This window comes from Rhinoderma darwinii, chromosome 4, assembly GCF_050947455.1.
Source record: "Rhinoderma darwinii isolate aRhiDar2 chromosome 4, aRhiDar2.hap1, whole genome shotgun sequence".
NCBI lineage: Eukaryota > Metazoa > Chordata > Amphibia > Anura > Rhinodermatidae > Rhinoderma > Rhinoderma darwinii.
Genome location: NC_134690.1, coordinates 34824329 through 34848556, shown reverse-complemented (window position 1 = coordinate 34848556; position 24228 = coordinate 34824329). Strand labels below are relative to the sequence as shown.

The 24228-nt window shown below is 46.5% G+C and overlaps 2 protein-coding genes across 2 annotated transcripts in view; both read right to left on the bottom strand.

Moving 5' to 3' along the window:
* The window catches only part of LOC142759129 (UBX domain-containing protein 2A-like), a 162166-nt gene that overhangs the window by 81781 nt on the left and 56157 nt on the right, over window positions 1-24228 (bottom strand). The window lies entirely within an intron of this gene.
* LOC142758978 (uncharacterized) overlaps window positions 1-24228 on the bottom strand; it is an 89099-nt gene that overhangs the window by 54589 nt on the left and 10282 nt on the right. The window contains exon 2 of the mRNA XM_075860750.1: window positions 642-692. Coding sequence (XP_075716865.1) covers window positions 642-692 — 51 coding nt within the window. The remainder of the gene's footprint in view (window positions 1-641; window positions 693-24228) is intronic.

Sequence of the window (24228 nt, the reverse complement as noted above, 5' to 3'; positions counted from 1 at the left end):
CACCATACAGTGACTAAATAATACCTCCATACAGTGACTAAATAATACCTCCATACAGTGACTGAATAATACCACCATACACTGACTGAATAATACCACCATACAGTGACTGAATAATAGCTCCAAACAGTAAATGAATAATAACTCCATACAGTAACTGAATAATACCACCATACAGTGACTGTATAGTAGCTCCATACAGTCAATGAATAATACCTCCATACAGCCAATGAATAATACCTCCATACAGAATTTGAATAATACCTCCATACAGTGACTGAATACCACCATTCACTGACTGAATAATACCACCATACAGTGACTAAATAATACCACCATACAGTTACTGAATAATACCACCATACAGTGACTGAATAATACCACCATACAGTGACTGAATAATACCACCGTACAGTGACTAAATAATACCACCATAGAGTGACTTAATAATACCACCATGCAGTGACTGAATAATACCACCATGTAGTGACTGAATAATACCACCATGCTGGATCTATTGCACTAAGAATACCAGTGGTGCCCTGCAGACGCCATTGACTTTTAATGGGTCAGCTGGGCTCCGCCGAAGTGTCCGTCATTTTGACAGGAAAAATATAATCCTTTTTGTTCTACAGACTTACGGTATTCCCTCAATGGTAATCCAAAAAGGATCATCTCCAAATTCTGATGGCCTGGAAGAGAAAATACAAATCCAGTTAGAATAACAAAACTGAAACCTACCAAAAAAATCATCTACATATTTGGCAAGGATGTGGTGTCCTAGGCACAGTTAGCTCTGCCCACAGCCCGACCTGCAAGAAGCCTGTGAGGAAAGAGATGTGAGTGCTCAGTCTGTCTGTTGTTTGTGCCTCCATTTGTCTGTGAGTCTGAGTGTTTGTGTGTGTATAAATTCCAGTATGTGGGTATGTGTGTCTTTGTTTGTGTGAGTGTGTGTGTGTGTGTGTGTGTGTGTGTGTGTGTGTCTGAGTGCCTATATATGTATCTGTATAGTGGCGTAGCTATAGATATCGCATCGGTCGCAGTTGCGACCGGGCCCCCAAGCCTGTGGAGCCCGCAGGGCCCCGTTGCCACCCAGTGCTGACCGCTCTTCCAACTGTATTTGCGAACTCAGGACGCAAATACAGTTCAGTGCAATGCTGGAGTCCTGCTCCAGTATTCACTGTGCCGCGAGCGGCTCGGCGCAGGCAGGCGCGATGTAGTGAGTCACTCACAGCACAGACCGGAGGAGAAGGATTCTCCACCCATCGTGGGAATGGGGATAGGTAAGTAATTTTGTTTTTTTCTATTAGGTATGTACATATGGGGGCATTATACTGGGTATGGGAGGGGGGCTCATATGGTAGCTGCTGAGGGGGCATCATACTATATGGGGGGCATTATACTGTATGGAACAGCTATGGGGGCATTATAATCTATGGGGCAGCTATATGGGGCATTATACTGTATAGGACAGCTGAGGGGGCATTATACTGTATGGGGGGCATTATACTATATGGGACTTCTAAGGGGGCATTATAATGTATGGGGGGCATTATACTGTATAGGACAGCTAAAGGTGACATTTTACTGTATGTGGGCATTATTTTGTATGCGGCAGCTATAGAGGGCATTATACTGTATGGGGAGCATTATACTGTGTGGGGCAGCTATAGGATGCATTATACTGTATGGGGGCATTGTACTGTATAGGACAGCTAAGGGGGGCATTATACTGTGTGGGGCATTATACTGTATAGGACAGCTAAGGGGGGCATTATACTGTATGGGGGCATTATACCTTATAGGACAGCTAAGGGGGGCATTATACTGTATGTGGCAGCTATGGAGGGCATTCTACTGTATGGGGAGCATTATACTGTATGGGGCAGCTATAGGGGGCATTATACTGTATGGGGGCATTATACTGTATGTGGCAGTAATGGAGGGCATAATACTGTATGGGGGCATTATACTGTATAGGACAGCTAAGGGGGGAATTATACTGTATGGGGCATTATATTGTATGGGACAGCTATGGGGGCATTATACTGTACTGTGCATATATAGGGGGCATTACACTGTATAGGGCATTATACTGTATGTGGCAGCTATGTAGGGCACTATAGTGTATGGGGGAATTATACTGAATGGGGCAGCTATAGGGGGCATTATACCGTATGAGGGCAATATACTGTACGGAGCAGCTATAGGGGGCATTATACTGTATGGGGGCATTATACTGTATGTGGCAGAAATGGAGGGCATTATACTGTATGGGGGCATTATACTGTATAGGACAGCTAAGTAGGCATTTTACTATATGGAGGGCATTATACTGTATTGGATAGCTATTGGGGGCATTATACTGTATGGGGCAGCTATAAGGGGGCTTAAAATACTGTATGGGGGCAATATACTGTATGTGGCAGCTATGGTGGGCATTATACTGTATGGGGGCACTATACTGTATGGGGGCATTATACTGTATGGGACAGCTATGGGGGCTTTATACTGTATGTGGCAGCAATGGGGGGCATGATACTGTATGGGACAGCTATGGGGCATTATACTATATTGGACATTATAGTGCATGGGGCAGCTATGGGTGTCATTATACTGTATGGGGGCATTATACTGTATGTGGCGGCAATAGGGGGCTTTATACTGTATAGGGCATTATATTGTATGGAGTGCATTATACTCTATGGGGGGGCATTACATTGTATGGGGCAGCTATGGGTCGCAATACTGTATAGGACAGCTAAGGGGGGCATGATACTGTGGAGGCAGCTATGGGGAGCATTATACTGTATGTGGCAGCTATGGGGCATTACACTGTGTGGGCAGCTATGGGGGCATTATGCTGTGTGTGGGCAGTTATGGGGGCATTATACCGTGTGGGGACAGCTATGGGGCATTATACTGTGGGGTCAGCTATGGGAGGCATTATACTGTGGAGGCATTCATGGGGTCTGTCGTGCAAGGCGGCTGGGTAAGGTGTGCGCAGGGGTCTGGTGCTGTTAGGAAGGAGTAGGGGGTCCAAGCTGAATTTTTGCTCCAGGGCCCTTTAGCTACGCCCCTGTATCTGTAAGTGTATATATTTCTGTGTGTGCATCTACTACATTATCTGTGTTCAGAGTTATGACTGTGTGTTATCTGTGGTGTTACATAGGACTGCAGGTGATATCTACTACATTATCTGTAATCAGAGAGTTATCACTGTGTGTTATCTGTGGTGTTACATAGGACTGCAGGTGACATCTACTACATTATCTGTACTAAGAGTTATCACAGTGTGTTATCTGTGGTGTTACATAGGACTGCAGGTGACACTACTACATTATCTGTACTCAGAAAGTTATCACTGTGTTATCTGTGGTGTTACATAGGACTGCATGTAACATCTACATTATCTGTATTTTTGTCAATCATTTTTGATTTGATTCAAGATTTTCTTATTTTTAGGAGTAATTAAGGAATTACTGTGCATGCAATTCCCATATCCCCAAAAAAATACCAGGACACAATTCTTTACATTAGAGTTATCCAATAATATATATTGATTATCAGGATTGTCCCTCAGCTGCTACGTGTGATCATGCTCACTTATAAAAGGCACAATGCTGATAATCATCATATATATATATATTTGGCTCAGAGAATAAGAAGAGCAACTATGAGTGCAGAGGAACGCCAGGAACAACGAGAAACCACTTCCCAAAACAAGGCGTTAAGAAGGCAAAACCCTGAAGTAAGACGACCCTGTAATGAAGAACGTCGTTCTCAAAGAGCACAATTATAAATACTTATCATTCCTTTTACTAGCAAACCCGTGTAACGAGCTTTCTATACTAGTATAATATGTCTCTCCTAGATAAACACACTTAAATAGTGGAATCTATATATATATATATTCCCATAGATGATACCGTATTATCGTCCTTTATGTAGACATATTAGCACTCACCCCGGGATTACTCATATATCATCTACATGGAAGATTCCTATATCCAACACTAGAGAAATAGGCTCATTATTCAATAAGATAATTACCAGAAATACACCTCCGTCTCCTCAACTTTCTTCCTCCAACTGTTTAAGAAATAAAAAAAAATACCAATATTACACATAATTGTTCTTGAAAGGAATATAAAATATACTATTGTTCTCTGTTATAATATACGAAACAGTCGATACAAGGAGGAGGAGTTTCTCATAGCAACCAATCAGATTGCAGCTTTTATATATGGTATATTTTCCCTGGGCTTTGATTGCCTGATGGGAAAACGTGAGTGGTGATGTCAAAAGGGATCCTACATAAAAACAGGGTTGTGTCTAGAACATTTTTTCATAAAGCCTCCACACCCCAGGAGGCAAAAGCATTTTTCATTACTATCAATGCCTACTGCTTTCTGTGACTGAATAATACCCCCATACAGTGAATACCACCATACACTAACTGAATAATACCCCCACATCACCATACAGTTACGTCATTACAGTTTGATTCGTGGAGCCCCAAACTTTAAAACTACCACCAATCGAGGGACATCGGCTCTATCAAGTACAGCCGTCCTTATCAGGAACGTTGCATATGGTTTACTGTTTACTCAGGCACAGGGGCTCGTCCATATGATCTACTGTGCCTGGTACTACAGCTCAAGGCATCTCCTTCCTGTAAGGCATAGCCATACTCATATGTACAGGGCCGTTTCTGTGCAGATTAGACCCCGGTCAGACCCACACAGATCAAATATTCTAAGAATAGGGGATCGAATGTTAAATTCCAGGTAGTGAAGGGGTAACTTCCTTTGTGGTCTAGGGTATTAACCCCTTTGCGCAGCACAACGTAATAGCACGTCGTGGGGCTGAAGGTGATGTATGGAGTGGGCTCACGCGCTGAGCCCACTCCATATGCTGTGGGTATCAGCTGTGTATTACAGTTGACACCCAGTACTAACGGCCAGGAACAGCGATCGCAATGTTCCTGGCCGTGTAAACCGTCAAATGCTGCGGTAAAAAAAAAAGTTTAAAGAGAGGGAGCGGCCCCGTCCGACACCTCGTCTTCCTCCCACAACGCGATCGTAGGGTGCTGATGGTTGTAATGGCAGCCCAGGGCCCTAATAAAGGCCCCGAGGTCTGCTTTCACTCTGCCTCTGTTAAAGGGAATGTGACGCTAGAAAAAAATGTTGTTTTTTTTTAGTTAAACAATTAGTGTATAGGTGATTAAACATTGTTCTAATTTTTTTTAATTTTTTTCACGAGTCAGGAAATATTATAAATTAGATTCTAATTTATAATATTTCCCAGAGGTGGTCACTAGATGGAGCAATTCCCAAAATTGCAGCATTGCATGTGGTAAAGCGACCACATTGCTTTATGCTGCAAAATTTGAGAAAACTCACTCGCTCTAGTGAGCTCTCAGAATCCCCCCTCCTTTATCCTGGCTAGTGCCGGGAGAAACGAGGGGATTGAACGGTCAAACCTCCTACACTGTGTGTCGCCATTTTTTGAGCTAATACACAGTGTAGTAGGTTTACATACACTAGTAAACACACAGTAAAACACTTACATACACAGCATTATACTGTGTGGGGCAGCTATAGGATGCATTATACTGTATGGGGGCATTGTACTGTATAGGACAGCTAAGGGGGGCATTATACTGTGTGGGGCATTATACTGTATAGGACAGCTAAGGGGGCATTATACTGTATGGGGGCATTATACTGTATAGGACAGCTAAGGGGGGCATTATACTGTATGTGGCAGCTATGGGGGCTTTATACTCTATGTGGCAGCAATGGGGGGCATGATACTGTATGGGACAGCTATGGGGCATTATACTATATTGGACATTATAGTGCATGGGGCAGCTATGGGTGTCATTATACTGTATGGTGGCATTATACTGTATGTGGCGGCAATAGGGGGCATTATACTGTATGGGGCATTATATTGTATGGAGTGCATTATACTCTATGGGGGCATTATATTGTATGGGGCAGCTATGGGTCGCAATATACTGTGGGGGCAGCCATGGGGGGTATGATACTGTGGAGGCAGCTATGGGGAGCATTATACTGTGTGGTGGCATCTATGGGGCATTACACTGTGTGGGCAGCTATGGGGGCATTATGCTGTGTGTGGGCAACCCTGTCGTGTGAATTCCGCCTAACTGAATAATACCTCCATACAGTGACTGAATAATACCACCATAGAGTGACTGAATAATACCACCATTCAGTGACTGAATAATACCACCATACAGTGACTGAATAATACAGTGACTAAATAATACCTCCATACAGTGACTAAATAATACCTCCATACAGTGACTGAATAATACCTCCATACAGTGACTAAATAATACCTCCATACAGTGACTGAATAATAACACCATACAGTGACTGAATAATAGCTCCAAACAGTAAATGAATAATAACTCCATACAGTAACTGAATAATACCTCCATACAGTGACTGAATAATACCACCATAGAGTGACTGAATAATACCACCATTCAGTGACTGAATAATACCACCATACAGTGACTGAATAATACAGTGACTAAATAATACCTCCATACAGTGACTAAATAATACCACCATACAGTGACTAAATAATACCACCATACAGTTACTGAATAATACCACCATACACTGACTGAATAATACCACCATACAGTGACTGAATAATACCACCATACAGTGACTGAATAATACCACCGTACAGTGACTAAATAATACCACCATAGAGTGACTTAATAATACCACCATAGAGTGACTGAATAATACCACCGTACAGTGACTAAATAATACCACCATAGAGTGACTTAATAATACCACCATGCAGTGACTGAATAATACCACCATACAGTGACTGAATAATACCACCATACAGTGACTATATAATACTACCGTACAGTGACTAAATAATACCACCATAGAGTGACTTAATAATACCACCATACAGTGACTGAATAATACCACCATGTAGTGACTGAATAATACCACCATGCTGGATCTATTGCACTAAGAATACCAGTGGTGCCCTGCAGACGCCATTGACTTTTAATGGGTCAGCTGGGCTCCGCCGAAGTGTCCGTCATTTTGACAGGAAAAATATAATCCTTTTTGTTCTACAGACTTACGGTATTTCCTCATGGGTAATCCAAAAAGGATCATCTCCATATCCTGATGGCCTGGAAGAGAAAATACAAATCCAGTTAGAATAACAAAACTGAAACCTACCAAAAAAATCATCTATCATATTTGGCAAGGATGTGGTGTCCGAGGCACAGTTAGCTCTGCCCATAGCCCGACCTGCAAGAAGCCTGTGAGGAAGGAGATGTGAGTGCTCAGTCTGTCTGTTGTTTGTGCCTCCATTTGTTTGTGAGTCTGAGTGTTTGTGTGTGTATAAATTCCTGTATGTGGGTATGTGTGTCTTTGTGTGTCTTTGTGTGTGTGTGTGTGTGTGTGCGTGCGTGTGTGTGTGCGTGCGTGTGTGTGTGCGTGCGTGCGTGCGTGTGTGTGTGTCTAAGTGCCTATATATGTATCTGTATAGTGGCGTAGCTATAGAGATCGCATCGGTCGCAGCTGCGACCGGGCCCCCAAGCCTGTGGAGCCCGCAGGGCCCCGTTGCCACCCAGTGCTGACCGCTCTTCCAACTGTATTTGCGTCCTCAGGACGCAAATACAGTTCAGTGCAATGCTGGAGTCCTGCTCCAGTATTCACTGTGCCACGAGCGGCTCGGCGCAGGCAGGCGCGATGTAGTGAGTCACTCACAGCACAGACCGGAGGAGAAGGATTCTCCACCCATCGTGGGAATGGGGATAGGTAAGTAATTATGTTATTATTTTTCTATTAGGTATGTACATATGGGGGCATTATACTGGGTATGGGAGGGGGGCTCATATGGTAGCTGCTGAGGGGGCATCATACTATATGGGGGGCATTATACTGTATGGAACAGCTATGGGGGCATTATAATCTATGGGGCAGCTATATGGGGCATTATACTGTATGGGGGCATTATACTGTATAGGACAGCTGAGGATGCATTATACTGTATGGGGGGCATTATACTGTATGGGACTTCTAAGGGGGCATTATAATGTATAGGGAGCATTATACTGTATAGGACAGCTAAAGGTGGCATTTTACTGTATGTGGGCATTATTTTGTATGTGGCAGCTATAGAGGGCATTATACTGTATGGGGAGCATTATACTGTGTGGGGCAGCTATAGGATGCATTATACTGTATGGGGGCATTGTACTGTATAGGACAGCTAAGGGGGGCATTATACTGTGTGGGGCATTATACTGTATAGGACAGCTAAAGGGGGCATTATACTGTATGGGGGCATTATACTGTATAGGACAGCTAAGGGGGGCATTATACTGTATGTGACAGCTATGGAGGGCATTTTACTGTATAGGGAGCATTATACTGTATGGGGCAGCTATAGGGGGCATTATACTGTATGGGGGCATTATACTGTATGTAGCAGTAATGGAGGGCATAATAATGTATGGGGGCATTATACTGTATAGGACAGCTAAGGGGGGAATTATACTGTATGGGGCATTATATTGTATGGGACAGCTATGGGGGGCATTATACTGTACTGTGCAGATATAGGGGGCATTATACTGTATAGGGCATTATACTGTATGTGGCAGCTATGTAGGGCACTATAGTGTATGGGGGAATTATACTGAATGGGGCAGCTATAGGGGGCATTATACCGTATGGGGGCAGTATACTGTACGGAGCAGCTATAGGGGGCATTATACTGTATAGAGGCATTATACTGTATGTGGCAGCAATGGAGCGCATTATACTGTATGGGGGCATTATACTGTATAGGACAGCTAAGGGGGCATTTTACTATATGGAGGGCATTATACTGTATGGGATAGCTATTGGGGGCATTATACTGTATGGGGCAGCTAAAAGGGGGCTTAAAATACTGTATGGGGGCAATATACTGTATGTGGCAGCTATGGTGGGCATTATACTGTATGGGGGCACTATACTGTATGGGGGCATTATACTGTATTGGACAGCTATGGGGGCTTTATACTGTATGTGGCAGCAATGGGGGGCATGATACTGTATGGGACAGCTGTGGGGCATTATACTATATTGGACATTATAGTGCATGGGGCAGCTATGGGTGTCATTATACTGTATGGGGGCATTATACTGTATGTGGCGGCAATAGGGGGCATTATACTGTATGGGGCATTATATTGTATTGAGTGCATTATATTCTATGGGGGCATTATATTGTATGAGACAGCTATGGGTCGCAATATACTGTGGGGGCAGCCATGGGGGGTATGATACTGTGGAGGCAGCTATGGGGGGCATTATACTGAGTGGTGGCATCTATGGGGCATTACACTGTGTGGGCAGCTATGGGGGCATTATGCTGTGTGTGGGCAGATAGGGGGGCATTATACCGTGTAGGGGCAGCTATGGGGCATTATACTGTGGGGTCAGCTATGGGAGGCATTATACTGTGGAGGCATTCATGGGGTCTGTCGTGCAAGGCGGCTGGGTAAGGTGTGCATGCAGTAATTGAATAATACCACCATATAGTAACTGAATAATACCACAATACACTGACTGAATAATACCTCCATACAGTGACTATATAATACTACCATGCAGTAACTGAATAATACCACCATACACTGACTGAATAATACCTCCATACAGTGACTAAATAATACCACCATACAGTGACTAAATAATACCACCATACAGTCACTGAATAATACCACCATACAGTGACTATATAATACTACCATGCAGTAACTGAATAATATCTCCATACAGTGACTGAATAATACCTCCATACAGTGACTAAATAATACCACCATACAGTGACTAAATAATACCACCATACAGTGACTGAATAATACCACCATACAGTAACTGAATAATACCACCATACACTGACTGAATAATACCTCCATACAGTGACTATATAATACTACCATGCAGTAACTGAATAATACCACCATTCACTGACTGAATAATACCTCCATACAGTGACTAAATAATACCACCATACAGTGACTAAATAATACCACCATACAGTGACTGAATAATACCACCATACAGTAACTGAGTAATACCACCATACACTGACAGAATAATACCACCATACACTAAGGCCTCATTCACACGACAGGGTCCGAGTGTCGGCCGGGAAAATCGGCCGTTTTTGGCCGATTTTCCCGGCCGGTTTGGATCCGGTTTGCATCCGTTCCGGGCCGAGTTGCCGTTTTTACCGGCCGATTTGGACCCGATTTGCATCCGTTTTTTTCCCTGTCCGTTTTAAAATCGGATGAATTTCATTTACATTTTTTGCCACACACAGCCCTTTGTAGATAATGCCACAGCCCCCCTGGTAGGTAATGCCACACAGCCCCCTGTTGGTGATGCCACACAGCCCCCTGTTGGTGATGCCACACAGCCCCCTGTTGGTGATGCCACACAGCCCTCTGTAGGTGATGCCACACAGCCCCCTGTAGGTGATGCCACCAAGTCCCCTGTAGGTGATGACACCAAGTCCCCTGTAGGTGATGACACCAAGTCCCATGTAGGTGATGCTACCAAGTCCCCTGTAGGTGATGCCACCCAGCCCCCTGTAGGTGATGCCACCCAGCCCCCTGTAGGTGATGCCACCCAGCCCCCTGTAGGTGATGCCACACAGCCACCTGTAGGCGATGCCACACAGCCACCTGTAGGCGATGCCACCCTGCCCCCTGTAGGCGATGCCACACAGCCCCCTGCAGGCGATGCCACACAGCCCCTTGCAGGCGAAGCCACCCTGCCCCCTGTAGGTGATGCCACCCAGCCCCCTGTAGGCGATGCCACCCAGCCCCCTGCAGGCGATGCCACCCTGTATCCTGTAGGCGATGCCACCATGCCCCCTGTAGGCGATGCCACCCTGCCCCCTGTAGGCGATGCCACCCAGCCCCCTGTAGGCGATGCCACCCAGCCCCCTGTAGGTGATGCCACCCAGCCCCCTGTAGGTGATGCCACCCAGCCCCCTGTAGGTGGTGCCACCAAGCTCCCTGTAGGTGGTGCCACCAAGCCCCCTGTAGGTGATGCCACCAAGTCCCCTGTAGGTGATGCCACCAAGTCCCCTGTAGGTGATGCCACACAGCCCCCTGTAGGTTGCACCCATTCCCCCCTTCCAGGAGAAGTCACTGACTTCAATGTCCAAATATGGACAGTGGAGTCACTGACTTCTCCTGGAGAGGAATTCCCTGCCACCGGTCGGGAATTCCGCTTCAGAAGTGAGTGACGTCACTGTCCATATATGGACAGTGTAGTCACTCACTTCTCCTGTAGCGGAATCCCCGGCCATAGAGTCGGGGATTCCGCTGCAGAAGTGAGTGACATCGCTGTGTCCATATATGGACAGTGTAGTCACTCACTTCTCCTGTAGCGGAATCCCCGGCCATAGAGTCGGGGATTCCGCTGCAGAAGTGAGTGACATCGCTGTGTTCATATATGGACAGTGTAGTCACTCACTTCTCCTGTAGCGGAATCCCCGGCCATAGAGTCGGGGATTCAGCTGCAGAAGTGAGTGACATCGCTGTGTCCATATATGGACAGTGTAGTCACTTACTTCTCCTGTAGCGGCATCCCCGGCCATAGAGTCGTGGATTCCGCTGCAGAAGTGAGTGACATCGCTGTGTCCATATATGGACAGTGTAGTCACTTACTTCTCCTGTAGCTGCATCCCCGGCCATAGAGTCGGGGATTCCGCTGCAGAAGTGAGTGACTTCGCTGTGTCCATATATGGACAGTGTAGTCACGCACTTCTCCTGTAGCGGAATCCCCAATCCCCTGCCCTACAGGGAGCAAAAAAAGACCCTCCTCCTCCTCACATGCACTCTGCACTGTGAGGAGGAGGAGAGAGAGTGCGCGAGCGACGGTAGACACGGCCATCACTCAGGACATATTCCGGTGATGGCCGTGTATTACCTGGCCCCATAGACTTCTATGGGAGCCGGGCGGCCGGGTATCCGGCCGAAAATAGGGCTTGTCCCATTTTTTGACGGCTGGTTTTCCCGGCCGTCAAAAAATTGGTCGTGTGAATAGCCCCATTAGGGGTGTATTGTTCCTAATGCAGCCGGGTGCCGGCCGATTTATGAACGGCCGGCACCCGGCCGGGAAATCCTGTCGTGTGAATTCCGCCTAACTGAATAATACCTCCATACCGTGACTGAATAATACCACCATACAGTAACTGAGTAATACCACCATACACTGACTGAATAATAGCTGCAGACACTGACAGAATAATACCACCATACACTAAGGCCTCATTCACATGACAGGGTCCGAGTGTCGGCCGGGAAAATCGGCCGTTTTTGGCCGATTTTCCCGGCCGGTTTGGATCCGGTTTGCATCCGTTCCGGGCCGAGTTGCCGTTTTTACCGGCCGATTTGGACCCGATTTGCATCCGTTTTTTTCCCTGTCCGTTTTAAAATCGGATGAATTTCATTTACATTTTTTGCCACACACAGCCCTTTGTAGATAATGCCACAGCCCCCCTGGTAGGTAATGCCACACAGCCCCCTGTTGGTGATGCCACACAGCCCCCTGTTGGTGATGCCACACAGCCCCCTGTTGGTGATGCCACACAGCCCACTGTTGGTGATGCCACACAGCCCTCTGTAGGTGATGCCACACAGCCCCCTGTAGGTGATGCCACCAAGTCCCCTGTAGGTGATGACACCAAGTCCCCTGTAGGTGATGACACCAAGTCCCATGTAGGTGATGCTACCAAGTCCCCTGTAGGTGATGCCACCCAGCCCCCTGTAGGTGATGCCACCCAGCCCCCTGTAGGTGATGCCACCCAGCCCCCTGTAGGTGATGCCACACAGCCACCTGTAGGCGATGCCACACAGCCACCTGTAGGCGATGCCACCCTGCCCCCTGTAGGCGATGCCACACAGCCCCCTGCAGGCGATGCCACACAGCCCCTTGCAGGCGAAGCCACCCTGCCCCCTGTAGGCGATGCCACCCTGCCCCCTGTAGGTGATGCCACCCAGCCCCCTGTAGGCGATGCCACCCAGCCCCCTGCAGGCGATGCCACCCTGTATCCTGTAGGCGATGCCACCCTGCCCCCTGTAGGCGATGCCACCCTGCCCCCTGTAGGCGATGCCACCCAGCCCCCTGTAGGCGATGCCACCCAGCCCCCTGTAGGTGATGCCACCCAGCCCCCTGTAGGTGATGCCACCCAGCCCCCTGTAGGTGGTGCCACCAAGTCCCCTGTAGGTGATGCCACACAGCCCCCTGTAGGTTGCACCCATTCCCCCCTTCCAGGAGAAGTCACTGACTTCAATGTCCAAATATGGACAGTGGAGTCACTGACTTCTCCTGGAGAGGAATTCCCTGCCACCGGTCGGGAATTCCGCTTCAGAAGTGAGTGACGTCACTGTCCATATATGGACAGTGTAGTCACTCACTTCTCCTGTAGCGGAATCCCCGGCCATAGAGTCGGGGATTCCGCTGCAGAAGTGAGTGACATCGCTGTGTTCATATATGGACAGTGTAGTCACTCACTTCTCCTGTAGCGGAATCCCCGGCCATAGAGTCGGGGATTCAGCTGCAGAAGTGAGTGACATCGCTGTGTCCATATATGGACAGTGTAGTCACTTACTTCTCCTGTAGCGGCATCCCCGGCCATAGAGTCGTGGATTCCGCTGCAGAAGTGAGTGACATCGCTGTGTCCATATATGGACAGTGTAGTCACTTACTTCTCCTGTAGCTGCATCCCCGGCCATAGAGTCGGGGATTCCGCTGCAGAAGTGAGTGACTTCGCTGTGTCCATATATGGACAGTGTAGTCACGCACTTCTCCTGTAGCGGAATCCCCAATCCCCTGCCCTACAGGGAGCAAAAAAAGACCCTCCTCCTCCTCACATGCACTCTGCACTGTGAGGAGGAGGAGAGAGAGTGCGCGAGCGACGGTAGACCCGGCCATCACTCAGGACATATTCCGGTGATGGCCGTGTATTACCTGGCCCCATAGACTTCTATGGGAGCCGGGCGGCCGGGTATCCGGCCGAAAATAGGGCTTGTCCCATTTTTTGACGGCTGGTTTTCCCGGCCGTCAAAAAATTGGTCGTGTGAATAGCCCCATTAGGGGTGTATTGTTCCTAATGCAGCCGGGTGCCGGCCGATTTATGAACGGCCGGCACCCGGCCGGGAAATCCTGTCGTGTGAATTCCGCCTAACTGAATAATACCTCCATACCGTGACTGAATAATACCACCATAGAGTGACTGAATAATACCACCATTCAGTGACTGAATAATACCACCATACAGTGACTGAATAATACAACCATACAGTGACTAAATAATACCTCCATACAGTGACTAAATAATACCTCCATACAGTGACTTAATAATACCACCATACACTGACTGAATAATACCACCATACAGTGACTGTATAGTAGCTCCATACAGTCAATGAATAATACCTCCATACAGTCAATGAATAATACCTCCATACAGTATTTCAATAATACCTCCATACAGTGACTGAATACCACCATTCACTGACTGAATAATACCACCATACAGTGACTAAATAATACCACCATACAGTGACTGAATAATACCACCATACAGTGACTGAATAATACCACCGTACAGTGACTAAATAATACCACCATAGAGTGACTTAATAATACCACCATGCAGTGACTGAATAATACCACCATGTAGTGACTGAATAATACCACCATGCTGGATCTATTGCACTAAGAATACCAGTGGTGCCCTGCAGACGCCATTGACTTTTAATGGGTCAGCTGGGCTCCGCCGAAGTGTCCGTCATTTTGACAGGAAAAATATAATCCTTTTTGTTCTACAGACTTACGGTATTTCCTCAATGGTAATCCAAAAAGGATCATCTCCATATTCTGATGGCCTGGAAGAGAAAATACAAATCCAGTTAGAATAACAAAACTGAAACCTACCAAAAAAATCATCTATCATATTTGGCAAGGATGTGGTGTCCGAGGCACAGTTAGCTTTGCCCACAGCCCGACCTGCAAGAAGCCTGTGAGGAAGGAGATGTGAGTGCTCAGTCTGTCTGTTGTTTGTACCTCCATTTGTCTGTGAGTCTGAGTGTTTGTGTGTGTATAAATTCCAGTATGTGGGTATGTATGTCTTTGTGTGTGTGTGTGTGTGCGTGTGCGTGTGCGTGTGTGTGTGTGTGTGTGTGTGTGTGTGTGTGTGTGTGTGTGTGTGTCTAAGTGCCTATATATGTATCTGTATAGAGGCGTAGCTATAGAGATCGCATCGGTCGCAGCTGCGACCGGGCCCCAAAGCCTGTGGAGCCCGCAGGGCCCCGTTGCCACCCAGTGCTGACCGCTCTTCCAACTGTATTTGCGTCCTCAGGACGCAAATACAGTTCAGTGCAATGCTGGAGTCCTGCTCCAGTATTCACTGTGCCGCGAGCGGCTCGGCGCAGGCAGGCGCGATGTAGTGAGTCACTCACAGCACAGACCGGAGGAGAAGGATTCTCCACCCATCATGGGAATGGGGATAGGTAAATAATTATGTTTTTTTCTATTAGGTATGTACATATGGGGGCATTATACTGGGTATGGGAGGGGGGCTCATATGGTAGCTGCTGAGGGGGCATCATACTATATGGGGGGCATTATACCGTATGGAACAGCTATGGGGGCATTATAATCTATGGGGCAGCTATATGGGGCATTATACTGTATAGGACAGCTGAGGGGGCATTATACTGCATGGGGGGCATTATACTTTATGGGACTTCTAAGGGGGCATTATAATGTATGGGGGGCATTATACTGTATAGGACAGCTAAAGGTGGCATTTTACTGTATGTGGGCATTATTTTGTATGTGGCAGCTATAGAGGGGCATTATACTGTATGGGGAGCATTATACTGTATAGGACAGCTAAGGGGGGCATTATACTGTATGGGGGCATTGTACTGTATAGGACAGCTAAGGGGGGCATTATACTGTGTGGGGCATTATACTGTATAGGACAGCTATGGGGGGCATTATACTGTATGGGGGCATTATACTGTATAGGACAGCTAAGGGGGCATTATACTGTATGTGGCAGCTATGGAGGGCATTCTACTGTATGGGGAGCATTATACTGTATGGGGCAGCTATAGGGGGCATTATACTGTATGGGGCATTATACTGTATGTGGCAGTAATGGAGGGCATAATACCTGTATGGGGGCATTATACTGTATAGGACAGGTAAGGGGGGAATTATACTGTATGGGGCATTATATTGTATGGGACAGCTATGGGGGGCATTATACTGTACTGTGCAGATATAGGGGGCATTATACTGTATAGGGCATTATGCTGTATGTGGCAGCTATGTAGGGCACTATAGTGTATGGGGGAATTATACTGAATGGGGCAGCTATAGGGGGCATTATACCGTATGGGGGCAATATACTGTACGGAGCAGCTATAGGGGACATTATACTGTATGGGGGCATTATACTGTATGTGGCAGAAATGGAGGGCATTATACTGTATGGGGGCATTATACTGTATAGGACAGCTAAGGGGGCATTTTACTATATGGAGGGCATTATACTGTATGGGATAGCTATTGGGGGCATTATACTGTATGGGGCAGCTATAAGGGGGCTTAAAATACTGTATGGGGGCAATATACTGTATGTGGCAGCTATGGTGGGCATTATACTGTATGGGGGCACTATACTGTATGGGGGCATTATACTGTATGGGACAGCTATGGGGGCTTTATACTGTATGTGGCAGCAATGGGGGGCATGATACTGTATGGGACAGCTATGGGGCATTATACTATATTGGACATTATAGTGCATGGGGCAGCTATGGGTGTCATTATACTGTATGGGGGCATTATACTGTATGTGGCGGCAATAGGGGACATTATACTGTATAGGGCATTATATTGTATAGAGTGCAGTATACTCTATGGGGGGCATTATATTGTATGGGGCAGCTATGGGTCGCAATACACTGTGGGGGCAGCCATGGGGGGGCATGATACTGTGGAGGCAGCTATGGGCAACATTATACTGTGTGGTGGCATCTATGGGGCATTACACTGTGTGGGCAGCTATGGGGGCATTATGCTGTGTGTGGGCAGTTATGGGGGCATTATACCGTGTGGGGACAGCTATGGGGCATTATACTGTGGGGTCAGCTATGGGAGGCATTATACTGTGGAGGCATTCATGGGGTCTGTCGTGCAAGGCGGCTGGGTAAGGAGTGCGCAGGGGTCTGGTGGTGTTGGGAAGGAGTAGGGGGTCCAAGCTGAATTTTTGCTCCAGGGCCCTTTAGCTACGCCCCTGTATCTGTAAGTGTATATATTTCTGTGTGTGCATCTACTACATTATCTGTGTTCAGAGTTATGACTGTGTGTTATCTGTGGTGTTACATAGGACTGCAGGTGATATCTACTACATTATCTGTACTCAGAGAGTTATCACTGTGTGTTATCTGTGGTGTTACATAGGACTGCAGGTGACACTACTACATTATCTGTACTCAGAACGTTATCACTGTGTTATCTGTGGTGTTACATAGGACTGCATGTAACATCTACATTATCTGTACTCAGAGTTATCACTGGGTGTAGAGCTGGTCGATTTTTCCAAAAAAATAAAATCTAGATTTTTGTCAATCATTTTTGATTTGATTCAAGATTTTCTTATTTTTAGGAGTAATTAAGGAATTACTGTGCATGTAATTCCCATATCTCAAAAAAAAATACCAGGACACAATTCTTTACATTAGAGTTATCCAATAATATATATTGATTATCAGGATTGTCCCTCAGCTGCTACGTGTGATCATGCTCACTTATAAAAGGCACAATGCTGATAATCATCATATATATATATATTTGGCTCAGAGAATAAGAAGAGCAACTATGAGTGCAGAGGAACGCCAGGAACAACGAGAAACCACTTCCCAAAACAAGGCGTTAAGAAGGCAAAACCCTGAAGTAAGACGACCCTGTAATGAAGAACGTCGTTCTCAAAGAGCACAATTATAAATACTTATCATTCCTTTTACTAGCAAACCCGTGTAACGAGCTTTCTATACTAGTATAATATGTCTCTCCTAGATAAACACACTTAAATAATGGAATCTATATATATATATATTCCCATAGATGATACCGTATTATCGTCCTTTATGTAGACATATTAGCACTCACCCCGGGATTACTCATATATCATCTACATGGAAGATTCCTATATCCAACACTAGAGAAATAGGCTCATTATTCAATAAGATAATTACCAGAAATACACCTCCGTCTCCTCAACTTTCTTCCTCCAACTGTTTAAGAAATAAAAAAAATACCAATATTACACATAATTGTTCTTGAAAGGAATATAAAATATACTATTGTTCTCTGTTATAATATACGAAATAGTCGATACAAGGAGGAGGAGTTTCTCATAGCAACCAATCAGATTGCAGCTTTTATATATGGTATATTTTCCCTGGGCTTTGATTGCCTGATGGGAAAACGTGAGTGGTGATGTCAAAAGGGATCCTACATAAAAACAGGGTTGTGTCTAGAACATTTTTTCATAAAGCCTCCACACCCCAGGAGGCAAAAGCATTTTTCATTACTATCAATGCCTACTGCTTTCTGTGACTGAATAATACCCCCATACAGTGAATACCACCATACACTAACTGAATAATACCCCCACATCACCATACAGTTATGTCATTACAGTTTGATTCGTGGAGCCCCAAACTTTAAAACTACCACCAATCGAGGGACATCGGCTCTATCAAGTACAGCCGTCCTTATCAGGAACGTTGCATATGGTTTACTATTTACTCAGGCACAGGGGCTCGTCCATATGATCTACTGTGCCTGGTACTACAGCTCAAGGCATCTCCTTCCTGTAAGGCATAGCCATACTCATATGTACAGGGCCGTTTCTGTGCAGATTAGACCCCGGTCAGACCCACACAGATCAAACATTCTAAGAATAGGCCATCGAATGTTAAATTCCAGGTAGTGAAGGGGTATCTTCCTTTGTGGTCTATGGTATTAACCCCTTTGCGCAGCACAACGTAATAGCACGTCGTGGGGCTGAATGTGATGTATCGAGGGGGCTCACGCGCTGAGCCCACTCCATATGCTGTGGGTATCAGCTGTGTATTAAAGTTGACACCCAGTACTAACGGCCAGGAACAGCGATCGCAATGGCCCCGTCCGACACCTCGTCTTCCTCCCACAACGCGATCGTAGGGTGCTCATGGTTGTCATGGCAGCCCAGGGCCCTAATAAAGGCCCCCAGGTCTGCTTTCACTCTGCCTCTGTTAAAGGGAATGTGACGCTAGAAAAAAATGTTGTTTTTTTTTAGTTAAACAATTAGTGTATAGGTGATTAAACATTGTTCTAATTATTTAATTTTTTTCACGAGTCAGGAAATATTATAAATTAGATTCTAATTTATAATATTTCCCAGTGCTGGTCACTAGATGGAGCAATTCCCAAAATTGCAGTATTGCATGTGGTAAAGCAACCACATTGCTTTATGCTGCAAAATTTGAGAAAACTCACTCGCTCTAGTGAGCTCTCAGAATCCCCCCTCCTTTATCCTGGCTAGTTCCGGGAGAAACGAGGGGATTGAACGGTCAAACCTCCTACACTGTGTGTCGCCATTTTTTGAGCTAACACACAGTGTAGTAGGTTTACATACACTAGTAAACACACAGTAAAACACTTACATACACAGCATTATACTGTGTGGGGCAGCTATAGGATGCATTATACTGTATGGGGGCATTGTACTGTATAGGACAGCTAAGGGGGGCATTATACTGTGTGGGGCATTATACTGTATAGGACAGCTAAGGGGGGCATTATACTGTGTGGGGCATTATACTGTATAGGACAGCTAAGGGGGGCATTATACTGTATGTGGCAGCTATGGGGGCTTTATACTGTATGTGGCAGCAATGGGGGGCATGATACTGTATGGGACAGCTATGGGGCATTATACTATATTGGACATTATAGTGCATGGGGCAGCTATGGGTGTCATTATACTGTATGGGGGCATTATACTGTATGTGGCGGCAATAGGGGGCATTATACTGTATGGGGCATTATATTGTATGGAGTGCATTATACTTTATGGGGGCATTATATTGTATGGGGCAGCTATGGGTCGCAATATACTGTGGGGGCAACCATGGGGGGTATGATACTGTGGAGGCAGCTATGGGGGGCATTATACTGAGTGGTGGCATCTATGGGGCATTACACTGTGTGGGCAGCTATGGGGGCATTATGCTGTGTGTGGGCAGTTATGGGGGCATTATACCGTGTAGGGGCAGCTATGGGGCATTATACTGTGGGGTCAGCTATGGGAGGCATTATACTGTGGAGGCATTCATGGGGTCTGTCGTGCAAGGCGGCTGGGTAAGGTGTGCATGCAGTAATTGAATAATACCACCATATAGTAACTGAATAATACCACCATACACTGACTGAATAATACCTCCATACAGTGACTATATAATACTACCATGCAGTAACTGAATAATACCACCATACACCGACTGAATAATACCTCCATACAGTGACTAAATAATACCACCATACAGTGACTAAATAATACCACCATACAGTGACTGAATAATACCACCATACAGTAACTGAATAATACCACCATACAGTGACTATATAATACTACCATGCAGTAACTGAATAATACCACCATTCACTGACTAAATAATACCTCTATACAGTGACTATATAATACTACCATGCAGTAACTGAATAATACCACCATTCACTGACTAAATAATACCTCCATACAGTGACTAAATAATACCACCGTACAGTGACTAAATAATACCACCATTCAGTGACTAAATAATACCACCATACAGTAACTGAATAATACCACCCTACACTGACTGAATAATAGCTGCAGACACTGACAGAATAATATTACCATACACTAAGGCCTCATTCACACGACAGGGTCCGAGTGTCGGCCGGGAAAATCGGCCGTTTTTGGCCGATTTTCCCAGCCGGTTTGCATCCGGTTTGCATCCGTTCCGGGCCGAGTTGCCGTTTTTACCGGCCGATTTGGACCCGATTTGCATCCGTTTTTTTCCCTGTCCGTTTTAAAATCGTATGAATTTCATTTCAATTTTTTGCCCCACACAGCCCTTTGTAGATAATGCCACAGCCCCCCTGGTAGGTAATGCCACCCAGCCCCCTGTAGGTAATGCCACACAGCCCCCTGTTGGTGATGAAACACAGCCCCCTGTTGGTGATGCCACACAGCCCTCTGTAGGTGATGCCACACAGCCCCCTGTAGGTGATGCCACACAGCCCCCTGTAGGTAATGCCACCAAGTCCCCTATAGGTGATGCCACCAAGTCCCCTGTAGGTGATGCCACCAAGTCCCCTGTAGGTTATGCCACCCAGCCTCCTGTAGGTGATGCCACCCAGCCCCCTGTAGGGGATGCCACACAGCCACCTGTAGGCGATGCCACACAGCCACCTGTAGGCGATGCCACACAGCCACCTGTAGGCGATGCCACCCTGCCCCCTGTAGGCGATGCCACACAGCCCCCTGCAGGCGATGCCACACAGCCCCTTGCAGGCGATGCCACCCTGCCCCCTGTAGGCGATGCCACCCTGCCCCCTGTAGGCAATGCCACCCAGCCCCCTGTAGGCGATGCCACCCAGCCCCCTGTAGGCGATGCCACCCAGCCCCCTGCAGGCGGTGCCACCAAGCCCCCTGTAGGTGGTGTCACCAAGCCCCCTGTAGGTGATGCCACCAAGTCCCCTGTAGGTGATGCCACACAGCCCCCTGTAGGTTGCACCCATCCCCCCCTTCCAGGAGAAGTCACTGACTTCGATGTCCATATATGGACAGTGGAGTCACTGACTTCTCCTGGAGAGGAAATCCCTGCCACAGGTCGGGAATTCCGCTTCAGAAGTGAGTGACGTCACTGTCCATATATGGACAGTGTAGTCACTCACTTCTCCTGTAGCGGAATCCCCGGCCATAGAGTCGGGGATTCCGCTGCAGAAGTGAGGGACATCGCTGTGTCCATATATGGACAGTGTAGTCACTCACTTCTCCTGTAGCGGAATCCCCGGCCATAGAGTCGGGGATTCCGCTGCAGAAGTGAGTGACATCGCTGTGTCTATATATGGACAGTGTAGTCACTCACTTCTCCTGTAGCGGAATCCCCGGCCATAGAGTCGGGGATTCAGCTGCAGAAGTGAGTGACATCGCTGTGTCCATATATGGACAGTGTAGTCACTTATTTCTCCTGTAGCGGCATCCCCGGCCATAGAGTCGGGGGATTCCGCTGCAGAAGTGAGTGACTTCGTTGTGTCCATATATGGACAGTGTAGTGACGCACTTCTCCTGTAGCAGAATCCCCGACCGGGGATTGGGGATTTCGACTCCTACAGGGAGCAAAAAAAGAACCTCCTCCTCTGCACTCTACACTGTGAGGAGGAGGAGAGAGAGTGCGCGTGCGACGGTAGACCCGGCCATCACTCAGGACATATTCCGGTGATGGCCGTGTATTACCCGGCCCCATAGACTTCTATGGGAGCCGGGCGGCCGGGTACCCGGCCGAAAATAGGGAATGTCCCGGCCGTCAAAAAATTGGTCGTGTGAATAGCCCCATTAGGGGTCTATTGTTCCTAATACAGCCGGGTGCCGGCCGATTTATAAACGGCCGGCACCCGGCCGGGAAACCCTGTCGTGTGAATTCCGCCTAACTGAATAATACCTCCATACAGTGACTGAATAATACCACCATAGAGTGACTGAATAATACCACCATTCAGTGACTGAATAATACCACCATACAGTGACTAAATAATACCTCCATACAGTGACTAAATAATACCTCCATACAGTGACTGAATAATACCACCGTACAGTGACTAAATAATACCACCATAGAGTGACTTAATAATACCACCATGCAGTGACTGAATAATACCACCATGTAGTGACTGAATAATACCACCATACACTGACTGAATAATACCACCATACAGTGACTGAATAATAGCTCCAAACAGTAAATGAATAATAACTCCATACAGTAAGTGAATAATACCACCATACAGTGACTGTATAGTAGCTCCATACAGTCAATGAATAATACCTCCATACAGTATTTGAATAATACCTCCATACAGTGACTGAATACCACCATTCACTGACTGAATAATACCACCATACAGTGACTAAATAATACCACCATACAGTGACTGAATAATACCACCATAGAGTGACTTAATAATACCACCATGCAGTGACTGAATAATACCACCATGTAGTGACTGAATAATACCACCATGCTGGATCTATTGCACTAAGAATACCAGTGGTGCCCTGCAGACGCCATTGACTTTTAATGGGTCAGCTGGGTTCCGCCGAAGTGTCCGTCATTTTGACAGGAAAAATATAATCCTTTTTGTTCTACAGACTTACGGTATTTCCTCAAGGGTAATCCAAAAAGGATCATCTCCATATCCTGATGGCCTGGAAGAGAAAATACAAATCCAGTTAGAATAACAAAACTGAAACCTAACAAAAAAATCATCTATCATATTTGGCAAGGATGTGGTGTCCGAGGCACAGTTAGCTCTGCCCACAGCCCGACCTGCAAGAAGCCTGTGAGGAAGGAGATGTGAGTGCTCAGTCTGTCTGTTGTTGGTGCCTCCATTTGTCTGTGAGTCTGAGTGTTTGTGTGTGTATAAATTCCAGTATGTGGGTATGTGTGTCTTTGTGTGTCTTTGTGTGTGTGTGTGGGTGTGTGTGTGTGTGTGTGTCTAAGTGCCTATATATGTATCTGTATAGTGGCGTAGCTATAGAGATCGCATCGGTCGCAGCTGCGACCGGGCCCCCAAGCCTGTGGAGCCCGCAGGGCCCTGTTGCCACCCAGTGCTGACCGCTCTTCCAACTGTATTTGCGTCCTCAGGACGCAAATACAGTTCAGTGCAATGCTGGAGTCCTGCTCCAGTATTCACTGTGCCGCGAGCGGCTCGGCGCAGGCAGGCGCGATGTAGTGAGTCACTCACAGCACAGACCGGAGGAGAAGGATTCTCCACCCATCGTGGGAATGGGGATAGGTAAGTAATT